Below are 25,269 nucleotides of genomic sequence, written 5' to 3' on the forward strand. Positions count from 1 at the left end.
CTCATGAGAAAAAAAAAAAAAACACATGCGGACCTTTTTATTTTACATATTTTGTTTTTCCTTTTTTTGGTCTTTTATTTTGGGCCTTACCCTCGTACATTTCTCAAACAATGATGTTCTAAATTCAGACTAAAAATCTTTCGCAAATGGGCTTTAGAAACTCTTCTCAACCATGAGCTGACATTACATTTAGACTAGAGGTGGCAGCTGAGGCTTGGCACAGATGGAGGATTTCTACGCCTCTCATCAAGCTGCATCCGGGTTCAAATCCCAGCTGAGGCTGGATGTTGCAAGAACCCATAGTACCCATGTAGTGTGTGTGAGTGTGTTGTGTGGGTGTGTGAAACATGGGGTTAATGCCTAGGATTGGGGGCTGTCCAATCCACTTGACCAAAAAAAAAAAAAAAAGACTAGAGGTGCACATGATCGGCCTGTCCCCGAATATTTTTAGGAGTTAATTTGGTGTGATTTCATCGAATTTAGAGTTGAATAAGGGTCTCAAAAATAGATCCGATCATTATTTTGGGTGAAGTCCAGGTCAAGTTGAACCCGGCTTCACCTGGCCCATGTGCACCATAAGGAAACTAAAAAAGATATTTATGTTTTAAATTAATTTTAATATTACGTTATATTAATTATAAGCTTATTGTTTTATTTTTAATCACATTTGTTGAATTAGAAAATAGATCAAAAAAGCATCAAATTAAAATTTATAGACAAATTCAAGTTCAAATATGAATATCAACTTTTCGTTGACAAGTTTCTTCTTTACAAATAAGTGAAGTTTATTTATAAATTATTGTTAAAGCTTTAAAGACCCGGTTTAGACCCGATATAGTTGTAACCCGAAATGTTTAGATTTCATCGAATTTAGAACTGGGTTAGAGTATAAAAAATAAATCCGGTATATATTTAGAACCGGGTCTAGTTTATGACAAATTCGATTTCACCCGGCCTGAACATCCCTACAATTAGACCCAATTAATTTGGGCCTAACGAGTCCAAAGTTTAAAAAGAATGAAAAGAGAAAAAAAAAAAAAACACCGCAAGAATTATAATTCAGACAGAAAACCGAAAAGAGAAAATAGAGTAAGAAATGAAATAGTAAAGCACGCCTTTATGCTCTCTGTTGTTTTTGCTTTTTATCTCTGAAAATTTTTCCAAGTGAAGACGTCAACAAGAAAAAAAAAATCCCTACAGAGAACCCTAAAAATTGGATTGAGGAATTTTAGTTCTTCGGAAGGATTAGGGTTTTTTTTCCTCAGGTGGGAACAATGTCGATTGCAGCCCCAGGGCAACTGAACGTGAACGAATCCCCTTCTTGGGGATCCAGAAGTGTCGATTGCTTCGAGAAGTTAGAGCAAATTGGCGAGGGCACATACGGGTTTGTTTCACTTTCATTCCTTTTAACCTTTCAGCTATCAGAATCTTTTTTCTTTGTTTTTTTTTCAAAAAAAGAATAAAAATTCCCTTTTTTTGGAGTGTGTATGAAATTTGTGGATTCAGTGGTAATTACTTGCACCACTTTACCAAGAACTCGAGTTTTGGGTCGCTGATGCTTCGCTGGAGAATCGTGGCACTTTTCTCTATCGAGAGGGCGATGATATTTTTCACGAGATTGAGCTGCCGGAGCCATAATTCTTCAAGTGCTTGTAGTGTTTGTGTGCTAGTATGCTGATTATTCATGTGTGTTACCATTATTGGAATGTTAATGTGTAGTACTAAAGCTTAGTTGTAATTTTTCACTAATTGTTGTTAGGCATTTTGTATAAGCATAATTGTAATTGGTTTGATTGATGTTTGTAAGTTTTAAAGTTTTTAAATCATGATTTGTATGAAAGGCTCTTTTTCTTTTCCCTTTCCGAAATTCGTTATCGATATAGTTGAAATGTGTAAAATTTCTACTTTCAGATGAAGATTATTTACTCTGTTAACTTACCATAAAATCCATTGCTAATATTATCATAAGGTAATTGATCTTTGCTTCCATATATTATACTTGCAGTCAAGTTTACATGGCTAAAGAGATCAAAACTGGTGAAATTGTTGCTCTGAAGAAAATTCGAATGGACAATGAGAGAGAAGGGGTATTTCTATATATAATTTGTTGTTTATTATGTTATAGGTGCATAACATTCTATATTGGTACTTCCTTTCACTTGTGACTTACTAGCTTTGTATCTTCTCTAACAAACTTATACATGCAATTCTGTAATATATATTTATATCTGACTTGTATTGTAAATTTTGCCATGGCAGTTTCCTATAACTGCTATACGAGAAATCAAAATTCTTAAGAAACTACACCATGAAAATGTGATCAAGCTAAAAGAAATTGTCACTTCTCCAGGTGCTGTTTTAAAGAACTATTCACTTGAGTAAAGATTGTTTTGTTTAGATCTAACATTGTCTGTTTCTTCTTTCAGGCCCTGAGAAAGATGAACAAGGGAGGCCAGGCAAGTTATTCACTCTCATGTCGTGTTATTAGCCAATTTCTTTATTTACAACCATAAAGTTGCGCATAAGTTTTGTTTGTAAGAATATATTTATCAACTTCTTTTGGATATCCTTAGTTTATCTATGTACTAAATTAATTCATCTGCTATTCATATTTGTTTTGGCCTTTTGGGGGCTACAGACGGTAACAAATATAAAGGGGGCATCTATATGGTCTTCGAATACATGGACCATGATTTGACTGGTCTTGCTGACCGTCCTGGGATGAGATTCACAGTTCCCCAAATTAAGGTATTGCGTTAATACGAGTGTTACTTTATACTGTTAAAATTGTTTATTTCATGTTTCCTGAGTTACTTTTTCCTTCTGAAGTGTTACATGAGACAGCTGTTGACGGGGCTTCATTATTGTCATGTAAATCAAGTACTTCATCGAGATATTAAAGGTGTGTGTGTGGCCAAAGTTTCGTCTTTAGATCTAGTTGAATATGTCAAATCCCATTTGATGTATTATGTTCTGTTGCAGGCTCAAATCTCCTTATAGACAATGAAGGAAATCTGAAGCTTGCAGATTTCGGACTGGCACGGTCATTTTCTAATGATCACAATGCAAATCTTACAAACCGTGTCATTACATTATGGTACAGGTAAATGTTGTGACCTGTGTTTTCATGAGAGTTCAGTGGGGAAGAGGGGGTTGGACTCTTGAGATTGACCGGTGCATATATGGATTTTGTCATTGTAAATTTAGACCCCCTGAGTTGCTGCTAGGGACAACAAAGTATGGGCCAGCTGTAGATATGTGGTCTGTTGGGTGCATTTTCGCTGAACTTCTTCATGGGAAGCCTATCTTTCCTGGAAAAGATGAGGTTAGTGATATTCTGTGTATGATATATGAGTGGATTAGAGGTGCATTGGATCACTAATGTTAAATTGTTATAGGGAATATATGATCTTGTATATCTTCATGGCAACAATTTCTTTGTATAGCTTAGATGTAATGTATGTTTCCTTTGTAATTATTGCAGCCTGAACAACTAAATAAAATATTTGAGCTGTGTGGAGCACCGGATGAGGTGAACTGGCCTGGGGTTTCCAAGACTCCTTGGTATAATCAATTTAAACCAACAAGGCCAATGAAAAGACGTCTGAGGGAAGTTTTCAGACAGTAAGTAGATAACATGAGTTTCACTGATGAGTATATACGCCTTTATTGTTTTATATTTTTTTAATTAACTCTTCTCTTCGTATTGTGAATTCTAGTTTTGATCGTCATGCTCTGGAATTGTTGGAGAGGATGCTGACACTTGATCCAGCTCAGGTATTTGACATTCAGGGATCTGATTTATTTGTTGTAGAGTTAACTTGAATTGCTACTTTATGTGCTCCATTTACGTGTCATTCCGGTTGCCTTACATCATTTAATATCATTTAATTTGACAAATTTAATTCGGTCTACTATTTTTGTTTTAAATTTTTATGTACCTTACATATTTACAAATCTCAAAGCTAAGCTAGTGATAAAAAAGAATAGATGATATAATGTTGAAGTGAATTGAGTTTTGAAAAGTAAGGGTGCGTTTGGTTTATGTTTTCATTTTTAGTGTTTTCTGTTTTCTGGATTTTGTGAAGGAAAAAGTGAAAATAGGAGGCGAAAACAGAAAACAGAATTTTATTGTTTTCACTGTTTTTACTCTTTCTTTTCACAAAATCTAAAAAATAGAAAATACTGAAAATGAAAACACATACCAAACGCACCGTAAATATTTTTTCAGATATGGATTTGTATGTTAAAAAAGATATCTGTTAATAACATGACAATTTATCTTTCAGCGCTAGTTGTGCTTTTGTATGACTAGTTCCTAATTCCCATAAGAATCTGCATGCTAATATTTACTGGTCAATTTTTCTTGTTTATAGAGAATTACTGCGAAGGATGCTCTTGATGCTGAGTATTTCTGGACTGATCCATTGCCATGTGACCCCAAGAGGTATCTTAAACTTTAGTTTTTCCTTTTGTTTTTCTGAAAATATTACATTTCCTGGAAAGTACATGATCTTGAAATCGATATAAGATTACATGCGTGTCCCATTGATCCCTCCCTTTTTGACTTTTGTTGTTCTTGTTGTGTTTTTTTTTTCTGGCCAGTATACTTAATGTTTCCACATCTGTTATGTTTTCCTCAGTTTACCCAAGTATGAATCATCACATGAGTTTCAGACAAAGAAAAAGCGTCAGCAACAACGGCAAAATGAAGAAATGGCTAAGCGCCAGAAAATGCAGCATCCTCAGCAGCATACTCGTCTTCCCCCCATTCAACAGCCGGGGCAACATGCACAAATGCGATCAGGACCTAACCAAAATTTACATGGTTCTCAACCCCAAGTTGCTGCGGGACCTAGTCACCATTATGGGAAGCCTCGAGGTCCATCTGGTGGGCCAGGAAGATATCCACCAAGCGGGAACCCTGGTGGAGGATACAATCACCCTAATCGGGGAGGTCAAGGAGGGGGTGGCTATGGCAGCGGGCCTTATCCTCCTCAAGGGCGAGGGGCACCTTATGGTTCCAGCGGCATGCCTGGTGGTGGTCCTCGCGGAGGAGGTGGTAGTGGCTATGGAGTCGGAGCCCCAACTTATCCCCAGCAAGGGGGTCCATATGGTGGGTCTGGCACTGGTCGTGGCTCAAACATGATGGGTGGAAACCGCAATCAACAATACGGATGGCAGCAATGAAAAAAAAAAAGATTTTCTTTGAATGGTCTCTATTATGTTCTGATTTGACATTGGTCTGATATGTTTGATTAAGAAGCGAGTTATAGAAAGATCAAACAAATCAATGGATCAAGTTGTTGAGAAAAAAGACATGGTTGGTCTCTGGATTATAGATTATTGAGATATAATGTTCTTATTACCTTAAGTGACTGAAAGCCTATGTCATGCACCTAATATAATGTTTTTGGTGCTGTGTCTTTAGGGACCATGAGAAACAAAGACATGGCTTTTGATGTTTGTTCATTGCATGCCATAGATTCATTCACCAAGCTATAGGTATGAATAAGTAGCATAACTCAACATGTATAAGAGATTCCACTTACTATAATATTCTTCCTGGGATACAACCTTGTAACAAATTTTGTTTTTTTTTTTTTTCCTATTTAGGGAATGTGTAAATCAAGAAATCAACTAGTATGTTCAATATAATGTGTTCTTTGTTTTTCATTTTTTTTGTTGGGGGGGAGGTTAAATAGAACTACAAAATCATGAAAATGGAAAGAGTGCGGTTGAAAATTGTGATTAAGCTTAGAAGGCATGCAATTAAGAGTGAAGAAACCGGAGAAATGATGCATCCAAACGAAGAATCAAATGTAAATGTTAGGGGTCAATAATAGTAATAATGATGGATTACTAAGTCCTTGTGCTGGAAATGGGCATAGATTTTGTTGAAAAAAGGTAATTGGAAAATATAATAATATTTTGAATTCATACCCAAAACACCAAGGAACCATGTCTAAAAAATGAGGAAAATGAGAAAAATGTTAATGTAATACAGTATGATGATGTAATATGCATTAATTAAGTACATATGAAAACCAAAACATCAGATCATAGAATTTTAACAAATACCTCATTACTTAAGTCTCTAACCATTCTGGCATGAGCTGCTGCTTGAGCAAGTTGCATGCTAATTGTACTCCAACTTCTTTTTGTTCTCGTCTTGTTTCCTAAAATGTAAAATTCATAAATATTTTAAAGAGATTATCGGTGCCTCTCTGCTGGAGAAAGCTACCGAATCTTTAGCCAACAAAGAATGTTTTAAGCATAAAAACATTAAATAAATCTTGAAATACTAATTTTATTTTTGCAAAAGAAGTTGCAATTTTCCATATAATTCATAACAATGCTATAAGAATAAAATTAATTATTTAGACTTGTATAATTTAAAGTAAACATATGATCAAAATCCAAGAAACATATGATCAATTCAAATATAATCTAAAGCAAGAATAGGATTTTGGTAAATTCTATCCTTCACAATCACTAATCTCAGAAAAAAAACATTTGACAGGAATTAAGTTATCTAAATCAAACTTTCAATTTATAATAATAATAATAATAGTTGTAGAAAGCAAGCAGCAGTTTGTTAACACACCTTCACAAACAATGAAATGGATATAACATAAACGTTAAGCTGAATTTTTACCCTATAAAATTTAAATGAATAAATAAATTGTACAATGAAATTGCACACCTTCACTATGAACTCAGGTTCTTATTATTGAAGACTTCTTGTTATTGACAATGCAGCCACTGAAATACAAAGAAAAGGATATTACAAAGTTTATTGATGCTGAAACATAGAAGAAAACTGCCGATTAAATTCAGCAATCAATTTTAAAGGTTCCATTAAAAAAAAAAAAAAGAGCTGCCCCAGTTGCATACCAAGAACTCAACATCAACAAATTCAAACTTAATGAGCAGTGGGAGTAAATTTTGGTGTATGGCAAAAAGAGCTTTATTAATTTTGAAAAGAATATATATCCACTACTTTTATGGTATGGACTAACATTTACTTATAATATTCTTCCTGTGATACAACCTTGTACCAAAATCATGAAAATGGAAAGAGTGCGGTTGAAAATTGTGATTATAATGAAGGTGAGTGATTACATTGAGTTATAGAGCTTAGACACACTGATAAATAAACTGATAAACTAATATACAACTAGCTCTCTCTAATTAACCATTTTGTTACAAACTTTACATACTATACTCTGTCATCATACATTCATGCTTGAAACAAATTCATGAAATACCCTTCTTAGGGGTTAGGCAAGGTAACACTTTCCAATGAATAACCCTTAAAAAAAATGAAAGCATATGTTGAGAAGCTCATAGTTTTTGAGCACTTGAAAGTGACTTTTGGGAATGATTAGAAGAATGTTTGCTGGTTGCACTACTCTCAGTTGCCCTTTTTGGGGTCCTTGTGATTGAATTTGTGGATTGAAGTGCTTCCAATGCAGCTAAAACATTCACCATTTGTGGCCTATATTTTGGATCAGCATTCAGGCACTGCAAGGCGAGTGCGGCCGCGGCTTGAGCTCCTTTCCTAGAGTACTGTCCACCCAACCTGGTATCCATGATTCTCAAAATCCTTCTGCTATCACTTAGGAATGGCCTCGCCCAATCCACCAATGTTTCTTCTGGAATTCCTTCTTTCTCGTTTTCGACTACACGCCTTCCGGTTAATAACTCTAGCAAGACAACGCCAAAGCTGTATACATCACTCCTTGGGGTCAAATGACCTGTTTGTTTTGTCAAATGCAAAAGGCTCATCAAATTTTTGAAATCTTACTTGTGATGAAACTACTCATCTCAAAAGCTTAAGCTGATAGAAGAAAGCAACATTAATAGTTATATCTCTAACACTCCCCCTCAAGCACGGGGACATAGGCTTTAATACCATGTCATGAAACCACTTATCTCAAAAACTTTAAGCTAATAGAAAAAGACAACATTAAGGTAGCATTTGTTTTGGGAGACCGAGACTCAATATCATGTTTGTTGGTTTAGAGACTGGTACTAAAATTTTTGTCTCTATCTCCAAAATTTCAGTATTTCAGTATCTCCAAAATGTAGGGACACAGGAACTAAAATTTTTAGAGATGGAGATTGAAACTTTAATAACATTTTATACCTAAAATATCCTCATTTCAATTAATTAATTCCAATTTTACTCTTTGTGCAAATTAAATTAGAGTTTCATTCTTCTTTTAATTTCTGTCTCCCACTTTGTACCAAACAGAATACTCAGATTTATTTCAATTTCTGTTTCTTAGTCTCTGTCTTTCGGTCTTAGTCTTTCTGTCTCTGTCTCTCTACCAAACACTACCTAATGATTATATCTCTAATGATAGTAAGTCACATGTATTTTGAAAGGGAAGGAAAATTTACCTGTAGCTACATACTCTGGTGCAGCATAACCATGAGTTCCAATAATTCTGGTTGAAACGTGTGTATTATCTCCGGTAGGACCGTCTCTTGCCAAGCCAAAATCCGAAATCTTCGCATTGAAATCCTGCATAAATTTTGGAAATACTCTTTCAGAATGAAACAATAGTGTACAATGTACATTCACATTTCATAGAATCACAGACTCAAACTACTTACAGAGTCTAGTAGGACATTGGAAGCCTTTAAATCGCGAAAAATGATATTTGAATCGAGGGAATGCAAGAATGCTAATCCTCTAGCAACAGCTATGGCGATGTTGATCCTCATAATCCATGGAATCGGTTGAACACCTTCTGCAAAATGGTAACAAAAATATACTGAAAATGAAAATAGAAACCGAAAAGTTTCTAAATATGTTGAAAATAAAAACGAGGAAATAGTCAAATTAGTACTCAATCACCAAATTAGTCCCGGTTTTTTTAATCAAATTCGTCTGGCAAAGATTTTAAGTTAGTCATTTTAGTACTTTTGTCACTTCCGTTCATCAAAATTTGTTGATGTGACACGTTTAGTTACACCAGAGTAGTCCTAATTGACGGCGTGATTTATAAAATTAGATCAAGGATTCTAGTGCCTCAGGTCCTTCCTTCAATTAGATTTTGATTTGATCTAATTTTATAAAATTATCATGCTAATAGTCAATTAATACTCATATGTGTGTTGTAATATCACTTAAGGTGCTATATTAATAAATTTTGGTGTCGTCAACAAAGAAAATGACAGAATGACTAACACCGCTAATTTAAAATATTTGAAAAGAGAATTTGATTAGAAAAATCTTTTGGAGACTAATTTGAAAAATAAGTAATCTTTCAACCACGAATTTGAGCATTCAGCCAAGTAAATACACTTACTTCTGAATAAATGGTTTTCCAAACTTCCTTTCTGCATAAACTCATAAACTAGAAGCCTATTCTTCCCTTCCAAGCAATAACCAATAAGTCTTACAAGATTTTCATGGTGAAGCTGCCCTAGATAGTTCACTTCTGCAAGCCATTCTTGGTGTCCTTGAAAGCTTTCTGGCTTAAGCTTCTTTATGGCTGCTACTATACCAGTCCCTGGTTTTGTGGGAGCAAAAGTGTTCTCATCTATCCACCCTTTGTACACAAACCCGAACCCTCCCTCGCCGATCAAATTCTCTCGCCGGAAGTTCTTAGTTGCCTCCTTCAGATCACTAAAGGAGAAGGACTTAAGGCTGCTAGAAATTGTTCTCTCAATAGCATTTGACACTGAAGTTTGAGCAGAAGATTTTTGTTTGGGAGGACTTGAATTCTGCTTTGGCTTAGTTTGAGATTTATTACTTCCTGATTAGATGAAAATCAAAGTTAAAATCAACCAATTTAACAACTTAACCATATAACAAAATGCAGCAAAATTGTGATTTTGGTTAATAATAAATAGAGTTAAAACCTTAACTAGGGTATTAAAATTCCAACTTTAAAGCACAAATTGAATGAAATTAGCTCAACTAATCACAAACCTTAATTAGAGTATCAAAATTGCAAAATTTCTAATGAACAATATGTTTTAAGAACCTGCTAGAACAGTGTGAAAAAGCCACATCTTCATTTTTCCAACCAAATTTTAAGTTTTTAATAACCATGGTACTAGAAAACACTAAAAAGGTTTATAGTATATTAGGTGAACAAAAAGACAAAGAGTATCAACTAATCCCAGAAACCCAAAGGGAATAAGAACATTAAAAAACAGAGAACTGAGTAAAACAAAAAAGGATTATTTGATGAACATTGGTTTTATCCTTTAGGAACCATCGCCATCTTTCTTTCTTTCTTCCCCTTTTGCGTGGAAAACAAAGCAAGAAAACCATAACAAAAGCATCATGGTACGACAGAAAATACAAAGACACAGAGACAGAAACAAGAGAGAAAAGTTGTGGCCTAAAAAAGAAGGAATTGAAGGAAGAACTGACCAAAAAGGGTTGTGGAAGAAACATGAGCAACTGGTTTTATGAAGCAATTTCCCATGATGATGATGATGATCTATGATGCAAAGTGTTTTATGTTAGAACAAGAAAAAGGGTTTGTATAATTGTATATGTAAGATGAGAGTAAGAGTGTGAAAAAGTATGCAAAGAAATACGTGTGAAGTTGGAAGAAAAAGTCCACCATGGGAGCTAGGAAGAGAGGAGTGGTTGACAAGTTACCATAGTCAATGGGGTGGGAAATTCACACCATGCTTACACCATTCATAATACAAACATAAAACATGCTCCCACATTTCATATATCACGGTCCTAAAAAGCCCAAACATATTTCCATCATTTATAAATATCAATTTTATTTTAATGGGATGACAGTGTAGAACAATTTTATCCCTGTATCGATTCATACAATAACAAAAATATTTGACAACAAAAAATTAACTAAAAATAGCCAAAATTTACAGTTACAGACTCAAATTCCGACTTTAACAGTCTAATTACAATTCGGCCACCAAGTAGGCTCAAAATTTCGATACCTCTGATATTTGAATTAGAATTTTTCTTATCTTCTAACAAATTAGGAGATAAGATAAACAACCAAGCCTATATAAAAGAGAGCCGGGTTTCCAAATTTGTCATACACACCGACACAACTACCTTATTAATCCTACCTTTGAAAGTGATTTTAACTTTATCGTCGGATACAAGTCATTTTTCATTTTTTACACAGTAGAACCGGATATTTCAGATAATTCACCAATAATTATCTTATTTAATATTTATTAATTATTATTAAATTTAATTAATATTAAATAAAATAAATTTAAGTTATTTTTGTTTAGTCTCTCTAATTTTATCGTAAAAAATAAATATTTTTTATATTAATTATATAAATAATTATTTAAAAAAATAAATATAATTAAATAATTGTATAACTTTTTTATATGGAAATACATTAAAACGAAGTGTTTGTTGAATCTAAAAATATGCATAATTTTAATAGATGGATGGGTATTGAACTTATCTAAATTTTTTCTTGCATAAAAAAAAATCTTGTAATTTATTAGGTATTAAAGGTTGTGTTGGATGGTAAGAATAAGATAAGATAAGACATTAAAAATAAGACATAAAGAATAGAAATATAAAAATTAGTGTTCTTATATTTTGCTTAGTGATAAATTAGAATAAACTCATTTTTTTCATTCGAAAAATTTGAAAAAAAATATAATAATAAAAAATATAATTATAAAAAAATAACAAAAATAATAAAAAATAAATTGTGACTCTTGTTAGTATTTCTTAGCTGTGTACATGAGCCGACCCAGATCCAAATATTTTGGAACTAATTTGGTGTGATTTCACGTGTTTAGAGTCCGGTAAGGATCTCAAAAATATATCCGGTAATTATTTAGAGTCGGATTTGGGTCAAAGCGAACTCGACTTCACCCGGCTTATATGCACTCTAAAGAGACTAAAAAATGTATATATGTTTTAAATTAATTTTAATATTATGTTATATTAATTATAAGTTTATTGTTTTATTTTTAATCACACTTGCTAAACTAGAAAATAGATCAAAGAAGTATAAAATTATACTTTATGGATAAATTCAAATTTAAATATGGATATCAACTTCTCAGTAATAAGTATAATTTTTTTTTTTAAGTGTATCATAATTTTTTGACATAAAATTTATCAAGATTTTGACAATACCGGTTTAGACTCAGTTTTAGTGTGACTCAAAAGTAGTAAAATTTCATCGGATCTAAGATTGAATAAAAATTTCAAAAATAGACATGGTCATTATTTAGGATCGAATTCGGATCAAAGCGAATTTAATTTCACTCGACTTATGTACACTCATAATATTTTTGTGTCCTTTCTAATAAGATAAATATAAAATACATTAATTCAGTATTTTTAGATACAATATCTTTATCTATATTTTATCTACCAAACATAATTTTATATCTTTATATCTTTATCTTAATATCCAACAAACGCCGTAAGAGATTAAATTTACAACAAATTATATATCCTTGTTAGCATAAAAATGCTTTGCAATGAGAAAAAGTGATTGGACCTATTTTTTGTTTATAAATTGATAGATATACAATTAAATTAGAATTACAAGGCTCGTATACTCACGATTTACTATATCACACACTAAATTGATTTGCCAACAAGTAAATGCATTGTGAAATATGAAAAACATTATCTTTGTATACAAGAAAAAATGGTATTTTCTTCCTCTACTTATCCTATTCGTCATCAACTTTTTCAATTGTCAACATCATTTAATGGCATAAGATCTTTTAAAAGAAAATCATTTCTTAGCATAGGATCTAAAAATTTATCCTAATGGATGGAACATGTTACTAATAGAGTTCCGATAAAATATACGATGAATATTAGAAGTTAAAGTAGTTATATAATTTTAATAATACTTAACATATATTACTCAAATTAAGGTCATATTATTTTACTTTTTAAATTTTTTATTTTAATTTTTTAAATTAAAAGTATTTTAAAATATTAAAGAATGTTATTTTAATTTTAAATGCTGTTAAAATTATGTAGCCAGTATTGTAATTAGGACTGAAAATGAGTCAAGTTAGCTCATGAGTCAGTTCGAGTTCGACTCGTTAATAGCTAAACTCATGAGTTCATGAGGCGAGTTTGAGCCTGGAATTAACTTCATAAATTAAATGAGTCGAGATTGAACTTGGATAAACTCAATTCATTAGCTCGTGAGCTGGCTCAATTATATATAATATTAAAAATATAGATTAAATGTATATAGAATATGCGTATTAATAATTTAATATATATATATATATATATATATATATATATATATAATAGTAATATATAATTTTACATATATATATATATTAATGTTTTCAATTATTTAAAATTTTATAGTTATTTTTTATTCATAATTTTAATGTAGGATATAAATAAAAAATTTATAATTATTAGATAGATAATATATAAAATTTATCTTTTTAAATATTTTTTAATATATATATTATAATTTATTGATATAAAACGATAGATTATGTTCCTATTATTTTACCTAATTTATAAATTTTTGTTGAGCCAAATTTAAACTCACAAAATAAACTCAATTATTAATTAATCGAATCGTGAACCAAACTTAATTTTTATAAACTGAGCTTGAATTTACTCTAACTAGACTCTCTTCTAATTGGAACTGTAATAATAGCCACCGCATTCTATAAAATATTAAAATGCTTTGATCAATTCAAAGATTGAAGTATGGGCCAAGCTTTCCTAAATTTGGTTCTGGCTTGGGTCCTACCAGCTTTTAAATTATGGGACATAGTTTTGACTTCCAAATATATATATATTCATCTTCCTCAGTCTATGAACATAATCAATGTTGACACAGGAAATAGGAAGTTAGGAACAGCATAAAAAAAGGGGAAAAAAAAAGGAAATTGATGCTCTTGTCAATCTTATCTTATTATAATTCTATTTTAGGTAAACACTTTCACATTAGATATTTTTGTCCCAGCAAATTTTATTACTTTAAAAATTTCCGAAATAAATTAATCTCTCAGTAAAAATAAAATTTGTCTAATAATAAATTTTTTATCTAATTATTTTATAATAAAAATATTAAAAATTTATTTATCCCATATACATATTAGAACTTTTGTTGAAAACGACAAAAAAAAAAATCAATCTATTATGGGAAAAAAGCATAAATTTGTTTGGAAACCAATTTGTAGTCACTCATTTATTTAACTTTTTATCGTATGCTTCTCGATTCATAAAGAACATCCTTTTTTATGTTATTTTAGCATGCATATTAAAAGATACTCTGAAAATTAGGGGTGTGCATAGTTGGGTGAAATTGGGTTTGATGTAATTTAGATCTGACTTAAAATATATACTGGATTTATTTGTTAGACTCAAATCCGGTCATAAATCCGATGAAATCTATATATTTTCGGACCACGATTATACCGAATAAAAATCGGGTGAAAATTGGACCGTTAACATTACATTACCTTGTTACCTTCTTATAAGCTAGCATATGAAAATATCCAAATTTTCAAGACTCCAATCATTATTTGACATGATAAAATTTACTTAAAAAAATATAATAAGAACCAACTCTTCTCTAAAATTAAAGCATAACCATAATCAATATTAATATTGTCTAATAATATCAAATATTTAAATCAATACAAATAACACAATATTATGTATTAGTAAAAAATCTTATGCATTTTAAACGTAAAACATTAACTTATAGTCTTATAATAACTAATAACACAAAATATTAAGATTTACAATACTTAAATTCCACATAAGAATAGTCATCATCCATCACTAATAACACAATAATTGTGTACGATGATTGGGCTAACGAGTCGAATTCGGGTGACCCGAGCCATGGTCCGGACTCGACTCGAAATAATGACCGGGTCTATTTTTTAGGCCCTTACTCGACTTTAGACCCAGTGAAATCATACCAAATTAACCCCTAAAATGTTCGGAGTCGGGTCGGGCCTTCATATCGGGCCATACACACCCCTACTGAAAACTATATAAATAAAAAAAAATATTGTTTTGAGAAAAATATCAAACCTAATAAATTTTAAAATAATTTTAACAAGTTGATAGGAGTTAATAAACTATGGGAATATTTTCATAAAACTAACTAATACTTTAAAAATTTTAATTTTAAAAATGTAACTATTCATAAATATAGAGTATTATGTTTAACTTCTATATCTCTTTAATTAATAGTAAAAATTCATGTACAGTTATAAAATTAATAACTAAAAATTATTGTAAAAAAAATTTAATTGCAAAGGAGAGACTCAATAACTTGAATTTAGAAAAAAAAAAGTTTTCTACCAATTCTTAATGTGAAAAAAATATAAAAATAAGATGTAAATATGTGATTGAATTAACTTCTTTCGGTGCAAATTCGTCTATTTATATTTATATATAATTTTAAAGAGTAAGTAACTAACTAATTATAAATATACTAACATAGCTAATTCTAATAAATTAATAAACTTCTATCTTATTTAACATATGCATCACATATTAAATTATATTATAATTTTTAATTATTAATTTCATATAAAAATAATTGTGAGTGAATTTTCCTTGAAATTAACAGGGAGAATCACCTGAGTCTATGACTAATGTGAAAATTTCCCAAAAGATGCAGCTCTTGTTTTTGGACTTGGAACTCGGTTTGAAAATACACGCTTTCCCAATAAATATTAAACTCCAATGCCCAAAAAATTAATAATAAAATAAAAAAAAGAAACTAATAACATATTATCGTTGACAAGTTCCGCGATTAGTTTTTTGGGGAAGAAATATTGAAATTGATTATACAAAAAAGTTAGTACTACATTAACAATTGCATTAAATAAGTACATTAAAATAACTATAAAAAGTCAAGAGCAGAGAAAATTTTAGTACTGTATTATAATACATGTTGACATCATTATTGAAAATAAGAAGTATGATTATAATTTAATTTAAATTGTTCTTGGTTATAGGATTATTAAAAATGATATAATTCAAAAAGATTAATATATATAATGGTTTATTTATTGGATGAAGATTAATAAATCTCATTTATTAAATTATATACATATATATAGTGTATATAGAGATATGACAATTGAACTAACTCAATTTGAGAATTTCTAATGGTTATAATTATCGTATATTTGTTAATAGGATATTCTCAAAATGAACATGGCAATAGAGTTTTTTTTAACCTGCGACTTTCATAGTAATTAATAATGTATATTGGGTATGATTTAAATTAAATATTTGTAGAATTAATGATTAGTTAATAAATATATTGTTAATTACTATGACAGTTGCAGGTCAAAGGAAACTCTATTACGATGTTCATCTTGAAAATATCCTATTGACAAATATACGGTAATTATAACAATTAGTAATTCTCAAATTATTCAGTTGAATGGTCATATCTCTATATGTACCATCTATATATATAATTTAATAAATGAGATCTATTAATCTTCATCCAATGAAAATCATTATATATATATATATATATATATATATATATATATATATATATATATATATATTGATCTTTTTAGATCATAATGTCCTTTTTAATAATCCTATAACCAAGAACAATTTAGATTAAATTATAAAAGATTCATCTCTCAATATTATAATCACTATCATAATGATAAATCTCTAAATTTAATCAAAAATCTTATTATATTAATATTTTAATATAATAAACAATAACAAATTATTTGACATATGATTAATTGAATTGTGATCATATTACTTATTCCTAACAATCTCCTACTTGCATGAGAGCCAATCATGATAAATTATATTTTGGACATACTATTATCTCAACAATAATAGTAGAATATACTATATAGTAGCTTATAATTTTATTCCGAATTTATATTTGTTCAAATAAAATGTTTAGCTAATTCTATACGTCGAACCAAAATTTTTTTCTATGATTATTTTGAAATAGGACCTTTTAGCAATGTAAAATACTACAACGAACTAAATTAAAAAAGAGAATAAAAAAAATAAAAACAATAAGAATATACGAATAAAAATAAAGGATAAAAAATATATATATATATCAATGATATAGAATTTGAATATGTAAAGGTCTTATGTTTATTTCCAGTTCATTTTGAATTTGGTAGTTTAACCATAGAATTTCGTTCTTTCTTTATTTTTGGAATATGAGTATGTGACTCGTTCTAATTGATCTTATTGCAAATTTCGTTCGAGTGTCCGAAAATAATATTCTAAAGCTTTTGTATGTTCTCCTATACTTGTGTAAATAAGGCCTATGTTATAAAGTATATAACTTCATTCCCATTCACATAAGAATGAATACTATGATTTGCGTTTCAAACAAACATAAATATAGGATATCTTCCGTCTTAAAATTTAAAAATTTACAACTTTTGAAAATAAAGAAACAAAAAATTAAAAGGACAAAAAGATTGCTACTAATTTTATTATGTTTATTATCCAATTAACATTATTGTATTACTTGTAAATAATGATTTTCTTTGTAAGTTGTTCATAAAATAATGTATTTAATAAGCTACACACTTTTATATATCTTTATCATAAATACAAAAGGAAATGTTCTTATCTTAAATTTATACTTTATTTTGTTACATTATTATTACAACAAATTTTTCTAGCAAGATAGCTGTTCAATATGAAATGTCCCAATCTTCTTTACTTCGTCACAATCTTCCATTGACCACAACGTATTAATAAGAGTCCACAATGACACAATAACTTTGGTGTTTATGTCATTTTTTATTTTTTTAAATGATAAGCCATGTGATCTTTGAATGTATTTTTTCTTTTGAAAAAAAAGATAAATTAATCCTTGATTTTTTAGGCTATGAACATTTAAGTCTCTAAAAAATTTAAAAATATATTTAAATTTTTTACTTTTTCAAAATTTGGACATAGTTTAATTTATTTAATTTTAAAAATTCTCTCACGTGTACATCCGTATCAAATAGGTTAGTACAACCGGAATAATATTGAGTCAGGTCTAAGTGAATATTAGAGATCAATATGTTTAGGTTTTAAAAAGTTCAGAAACTTAAATATATTTTTAAATTTTCGAAAACTTAAATATATATATGTGGATCAAAAAGTTAAGAACTTATTTGTCTTTTTTTCTTTTTTCTTTTTATACCATATCCTTTTAATTTGATTAGTCAATAATTAATTTATTATAAATTTAAATTTTATTTCAAAACTTATATTGGTCAATTAATTACTGCAAATACAAGTTAAAATTCACATTTTAAATAGGCAAATGAATTAATTACTCGAAAAACCTATTACGGATGAAACTAATTAAAGATAGGAAATCTTATTCAAAGTGCCACTCAAGAAAATTCTAGTTGCATCTACATTACAATTGTTTGGCCAAATTCAACTAACTTCCATATTTAAATTCATCCATGGGATTGGGCTATAACCAAGTCTCTTCTAAATAGTTTTTAATAACTTAAGAAATTGAGTAGTCACTAGAGTTCCCTTAAGATTTAATAATCAGGTTATTGTTATAGAATAAATAAGGAAGAGATAATAAAATAAAGTATAAATAGAAAAATACTATTATCAATATTTATTAATACTATTATACTACTATAAAGATAATATATTAATATTATATTAGTAGTATGTGAAAAGAAAAAGTAAAAGTGTTTTTATATTGTAATGCATATGAGAAAGAGAGAGAGAAAGTATTTGCTTTTTATTATTGTTGTGTGTCCAAAGCCTCAGTCTTATTCTTCTATTTATACATGTGCAATATTACACTTTTTCAAATGTTGGAAAACATGCATCGCTTATTCTTTAATGTTTGTACTTTTCAATAGTACTTGAATGGAAGAATAGATTATGTTGAGTAGGCATTGAATGGATATATAGACATCCATATTGTAACACTTCTCCTTGGATGTCCATTTAGGATTATGCCTCATTAAAACTTTATTAAAGAAAACCCAATGGGAAAAAACTTTAGTGAAGGAAAAAGAGTACAATATCCTTTGTGATGGGACTGTCTCATTAAAAACTTTGTCAAGAAAAATCCAATGGAAAAAAACCTGACCAAGGGAAAAAGAGTACAGTCTCCCCTTATTGCCGACATCATTTAATGTCTCGAAATCGGTGCATCCCAATCTTATGTACCAATCTTTCAAATGAGGATTTGGGGAATGACTTTGTAAATAAATCTGCCAGATTATCACTTGAGCGGATCTGTTGGATATCAATTGTTCCTTGATTTTGAAGATCATGAGTGAAGAAGAATTTGGGAGAAATATGCTTTGTTCTATCACCTTTGATGTATCCGCCTTTAAGTTGAGCAATGCATGCTGTATTATCTTCAAACAGGATAGTTGGAGCTATCTTATAATCAATCAGTCCATATGATGACAGAATATATTGGATCAGACTTCTGAGCCAAAAACACTCGCGACTAGCTTCATGAATCGCTAGTATTTCGGCATGATTAGAGGATGTTGCAGCAATTGTCTGTTTCATGGACCTCCATGATATAGCTGTACCCCATATGTGAACAGATATCCTGTTTGAGATCTCCTTTTATGTGGATCAGACAAGTATCCAGCATCTGCATAGCCAACTAATTGTGACTTGGATCCATAGGGATAAAACAATCCCATATCAACTGTCCCATGAAGATATCTAAAGATTTGCTTGATTCCACTCCAATGTCTTCTGGTTGGAGAGGAACTATACCTTTCTAGTAAATTCACAGCAAATGATATATCGGGTCGTGTATTATTAGCAAGATAAATTAGCGCTCTAATGGCACTAAGATATGGTACTTCAGGACCAAGGATATCTTTATTCTTTTCTTTAGGACGGAATTGATCATTCTCCACATCCAAAGATCTTACGATCATTGGGGTACTCAAGGGATGTGACTTATCCATATAAAATCTTTTCAAGATCTTCTCTGTGTATGTTGTTTGATGAATAAAGATCCCATTTTTATATGCTCGATCTGCAGGCCGAGATAAAATTTAGTCCTTCCAAGATCTTTCATCTCAAACTCTTCTTTTAGAATTTTTATAATTGTTGGAATCTCTTCAGGAGTTCCAATTATATTTAAATCATCAACGTACACAGCAATTATAATGAATCCAGATGCAGATTTCTTTATGAAAACACATGGACAGATATCGTCATTCTTGAATCCATTTTTAGCCAGATACTCCGTAAGACGATTATACCACATTCGTCTAGATTGCTTTAGACCATATAAAAGATCTTTGCAATTTAACTGAGTATAACCCCTACGAATATTTATTGGATGGTTTAGATATCTTCAGTCCTTCAGGAACTTTCATATAGATATCACGATCTAAGGAGCCGTATAAATAGGCTGTTACCACATCCATTAAATGCATATGCAATTTATGATATGCAGATAAACTGACTAAATAACGCAATGTTATCGCATCCACTACAGGGGAATACGTTTCTTCATAATCTATAACGGGCCTTTATGAAAAACCTTGTGCCACAAATCGAGCTTTATAGCGCACAACTTCATTTTTCTCATTTTGTTTTCTCACAAATACTCACCTGTATCCAACATGTTTTACATCTTCTGGTGTACGGACTACAGGTCCAAAGACTTCACGTTTTGCAAGTGAGTCTAATTCAGCCTTCATGGCTTCTTCCCATTTTGGCCAATCATTTCTTTATCGACATTCTTCGACTGATCTTGGCTCAAGATCCTTACTTTTATACATGATATTTAATGCCACATTATATGCAAATGTTTCATTGACAATTGTCTTATTTCGGTCCAATTTCTCTCCTGTAAAGACATAATTTATCGAGATCTCGTCATTTTCACAATTTTCAGGTACTTGAACGTCTTCTGGCGTTAAAACTATATCAGAATTTTGGACAACTGCAGGTGTCTTTACTATGTCTTTTTCAACAGGGATAGTATTTACCTCTTTTCTCTTTCAAAGATTTTTGTCTTTAGAACCGACAGGCCTGCCACGCTTCTAGCGTGAATTTGTTTCAGTGACTATTTGTCCTACTGGGTAGGGGTGTGCATGGCCCGGCCCGGCCCGAAGACCCGGCCCGGCCCCGAGCACTTTAGGGGCTAATTTGATGTGATTTCATCGGGTCTAGGGCCGGGTATGGGTCTCAAAAGTAGACCCGATCATTATTTCGGGTCGGGTCCGGGCCATAGCTCGGATCACCCGAAATCGGCCCGGTGGCCCGGTCATCATACACAATTAATATTTTGTGTTATTAGTGATGGATGATGGCTATTATTATGTGAAATTTAAGTATTGTAAACCTTAATATTTTGTGTTATTAGTCATTATATATAAGACTATAAGTTAGTGTTTTATGTTTAAAATGTATAAGACTTTAGACTAATGCATAATTTTGTGTTATTTGTATTGATTTAAATATTTGGTGCTATTAGGCAATAGTAGTATTGATTATGGTTATACTTTAATTTTAGAGAAGAGTTACTTATTATATTTTTCTAAGTGAATTTTACCATGTCAAATAATGGTTGGAGTCTTGAAAATTTGGATATTTTTACATGCTAACTTACAAGAAGGTATCAAGGTAATATAATGTTAACGGCCCGATTTTCACCCGGTTTTTATCCGGTATAATCGTGGCCCGAAAGTGTATAGGTTTCATCGGGTCTAGGGTCGGGTTCGGGTCTAACAAATAGGCCCGGTATATATTTCGGGCCGGGTCTGGGTCACATCAAACCCGGTTTCACCCGGCCCATGCACACCCCTACTACTGGGACATCAATTCGAATTGGGGCATTTTCTGCTGGTATATACGACTTGGTTATCCTCTTTGTATCGAAAAATGTATCAGGCAATTCATTTGCTATTCTTTACAAATGTATAATCTTTTGAACTTCTAGTTCACATTGCCCTGATCGAGGATCTAAATGTATCAACGATGATGCATTCCAATTTATTTCCTTTTTAGGAAGCTTATTCTCTCCCCCTAATGTTGGAAATTTTGATTAATTAAAATGACAATCCGCAAACTGGGCTTTAAATACATCTCCAGTTTGTATCTCAAGATATCTAACTATAGAGGGAGAATCATATCCAACATATATCCCCAATTTTCTTTGGAGTCCCATTTTGGTGCGATTAGGTGGTGCAATGGGAACATATATCGCACACCCAAATATTCTTAAATGAGAAACATTTGGCTACTGACCAAAAGATAATTGTATAAGAGAGAACTGATGGTAACTCGTTGGCCTCAAACGAATAAGTGCTGCGCCATGTAAAATAGCATGCCCACAAACCGAGGTTGGGAGATTTATTCTCATAAGTAAGGGTCTAGCAATTAATTGGAGGCGTTTAATAAGTGATTCTGCTAACCTATTTTGTGTGTGAACATAAGCTACTGGATGTTCAACACTTATTCCATTAGCCATACAATAAGCATCAAAAGCTTGGGAAGTAAATTCACCAGCATTATCAAGACAAATTGCTTTGATTGGATTTTCTGAAAATTGTACTTTTAATCGAATAATTTGAGCCAGTAATCTCGCAAACGCCAGATTGCGAGAAGATAATAAGCACACGTGTGATCATCTCGAAGATGCGTCTATTAGAACCATAACATATCTAAAAGATCCACATGGTGGATGAATAGGTTCACATATATCGCCTTGAATCCTTTCTAGGAATTCAGATGACTCAAATCCAATCTTTACTGGTGATGGCCTTAAAATTAACTTCCCTTGAGAACATGCAACACAACAAAATTCACTAGATTTAAGAATCTTCTGGTTCTTTAGTGAATGTCCATGAGAATTTTCAATAATTATCCTCATCATGGTTGTTCCCGGATGACCCAATCGATCGTGCCAAGTTATGAATTCATTTGGGTTAGTAAACTTCTAGTTTACAATGGCATGTGATTCAATTGCACTAATCTTGGTGTAATATAACCAGATGAAAGTTAGGGTAATTTTTCTAATATAACTTTCTTATTTGAATCATGAGTTGTGATACATAAATACTCATGATTTCCCTCATTCATTATTTCAATATAATATTCATTTCGGCGAATATCTTTGAAACTCAACAAGTTCCTCAGATACTTGGTAGATAATAGTGCATTATTTATTATAAATTTTGTTCCTCCAGAAAATAAAATTATAGCTCTTCCGGAGCCTTCTATCACATTGCCTGAGCCAATAATAGTATTAACACATTCTTCTTTTGGCACCAGATGGGTAAAATATATATCACTTTTGAGAATAGTGTGCGAACTTGCACTATCTGCAAGGCATACATCTTCATTATATATCCTTGCAATTTTCTTCAAAAATAAATAATCATAAAATGAGTAGTATGCACAGTTAAATTGAATACTTGATCGAAATTATTTTTCTAAGAAACACTGTACATAATGTCATATACTAAAATTTTATTTTAAAATTTGACACATTTAATGATTTCAAAATTCATAAACATTAATATTTCATTATTTATATACATCACATTTAAAACTTAAATACATAGAAAATAAAACTTAACAATAAGTTCTTTACATTATTTATTTACATAGATACTTAACAATTTCACATATTAAACTATTCCATCATTGATCAAATGACCAATATTTTTTTCAGAGTCCTCAAAGAAATCAGATACATCATAATGAGTGGTGGAATTTTCAGCATCATTTGAAAGAAAATTTGTTTCCTTTCCTTTGTCATCATTTTTCAAAGATGCTTAGTAAAGATCGACTAGGTGCCTTGGAGTACGACAGGTACGTGACCAATGGCCCTTTCCACCACAACGGAAACACTTATCCTCTGTTGATTTATTTTGCCCAGAATTTCTTTCTTTATCCCACTTCTGGTGAGATCCTCTCTTGTGAACATAATTCCTTTTCCTTCCATAATTTTTCTTGTTACTAAAACCTTGCCATTTACCTCTTCTGGGGTAATTTGCCGCATTTACTTCACGAAATGGGGCAGCACCAGTTGGGCGCGCTTCATGATTCTTTAAAAGCAACTCATTATTGCGTTCAGCAACAAGAAGGCAAGAAATTAACTCAGAATATTTTTTAAACTCTTTTTCTCGATACTGTTGCTGCAGGAGCACATTCGAGGCATGGAAGGTCGAAAAAGTTTTCTCTAACATATCATTATCAGATATCTTTTTCCCACATAATTTCATTCGTGAGGTGATTCGAAACATTGCAGAATTATATTTATTTATAGATTTAAAATCCTGCAGACGCAAGTGCGTCCACTCATATCAGGCTTGAGGAAGTATCACCGTTTTTTTATGATTATACCTTTTGTCATAGTCTTTCCAAAGATATGCAGGATCTTTTAATGTGAGATATTCATTTTTCAATCCTTCGTCAAGATGACGACGAAGAAAAATCATGTCTTTGACTTTATCCTTCTGGGATGCATTATTTTCAGCCTTAATGGTATCTCCAAGATCCATTGAATCAAGATGGATTTCAACATCTAGTATCCATGATAAATAATTGTTTCTAGATATATCAAGAGCATTGAATTCAAGATGAGAGAGATTCAACATAATGAAAAATTGTTACATGAGTCTTCCTAAAATTTGATCAGAGTCTCGTGCTGATAACGTGTTGTAGAATAAATAAGGAAGAGGTAATAAAGTAAAGTATAAATAGAAAAATATTACTATCAATATTTACCAATACTATTATACTACTATAAAGATAATATATTAATATTATATTAGTAGTATGTGAAAAGAGAAAGTAAAAATGCTTTATATTGTAGTTCATATAAAAAAGAGAAAGAAAAAGTATTTGCTTTTTATTATTGTTGTGTGTTCAAAACCTCAGCCAGTCAGCCTTATTCCTTTATTTATATATGTGCAATATTACACTTTTTCAAATGTTGAAAAACATGCATCGCTTATTCTTTAATATTTATACTTCTCAATAGTATTTAAATAGAAAAATAGATTATATTGAGTAAACATTGAATAGATATATGGACATCCATATCATAATAGTTATAACTAATATTTGTCACCCTTTTTCTCTAGTACATAAGCAAATAACACAAATTTTTATCTTTGTTAATAAAGATTTAAGTTCAATTTTCATTGTCGTCGTGAGAATCCACTTTAACAAGTAATTTATTTATTCTAACTTTTAATTTATCTCAATTTTATCTAAACTTTTAGTCTTAAAATAATAATAATAAAAAATCTTCACCCATTTCAAAGTAAAAGTCTCCGATTTAA

The 25,269-nt window shown here is 30.9% G+C and overlaps 2 protein-coding genes and 1 pseudogene across 3 annotated transcripts; 1 reads left to right on the top strand and 2 right to left on the bottom strand.

Moving 5' to 3' along the window:
- Positions 1-1,012: 1,012 nt before the first annotated feature.
- LOC107609143 (cyclin-dependent kinase C-2) lies at positions 1,013-5,673 on the top strand. The gene is made up of 12 exons (XM_016310989.3): positions 1,013-1,384; positions 2,006-2,087; positions 2,260-2,350; positions 2,427-2,456; positions 2,639-2,748; positions 2,830-2,902; positions 2,983-3,103; positions 3,208-3,325; positions 3,485-3,624; positions 3,720-3,777; positions 4,377-4,447; positions 4,644-5,673. The coding sequence occupies exons 1-12, from the start codon at positions 1,275-1,277 to the stop codon at positions 5,188-5,190; spliced, it is 1,551 nt and encodes a 516-aa protein (XP_016166475.1). The 5' UTR covers positions 1,013-1,274; the 3' UTR covers positions 5,191-5,673.
- A 1,396-nt stretch (positions 5,674-7,069) lies between these two features.
- LOC107609658 (putative serine/threonine-protein kinase PBL3) lies at positions 7,070-10,595 on the bottom strand. 2 transcript variants are annotated; one of them, XM_016311666.3, is made up of 5 exons: positions 10,400-10,595; positions 9,324-9,773; positions 8,626-8,762; positions 8,410-8,533; positions 7,070-7,760 (listed from the first exon to the last, which is right to left on the bottom strand). In XM_016311666.3, the coding sequence occupies exons 1-5, from the start codon at positions 10,452-10,454 to the stop codon at positions 7,348-7,350; spliced, it is 1,179 nt and encodes a 392-aa protein (XP_016167152.1). In that variant the 5' UTR covers positions 10,455-10,595; the 3' UTR covers positions 7,070-7,347. The 2 variants fall into 2 exon arrangements, with proteins under 2 accessions (XP_016167152.1, XP_088350036.1); XM_088493910.1 differs by lacking the exon at positions 10,400-10,595 and adding an exon at positions 10,005-10,158.
- Positions 10,596-23,607: 13,012 nt separating this feature from the next.
- On the bottom strand, positions 23,608-24,579 carry LOC148550218 (uncharacterized; annotated as a pseudogene).
- Between the last annotated feature and the right edge of the window lie 690 nt (positions 24,580-25,269).

This window comes from Arachis ipaensis, chromosome B7 (genome assembly GCF_059453495.1).
Source record: "Arachis ipaensis isolate K30076 ecotype BB chromosome B7, ASM5945349v1, whole genome shotgun sequence".
NCBI classification, from domain to species: Eukaryota; Viridiplantae; Streptophyta; class Magnoliopsida; order Fabales; family Fabaceae; genus Arachis; species Arachis ipaensis.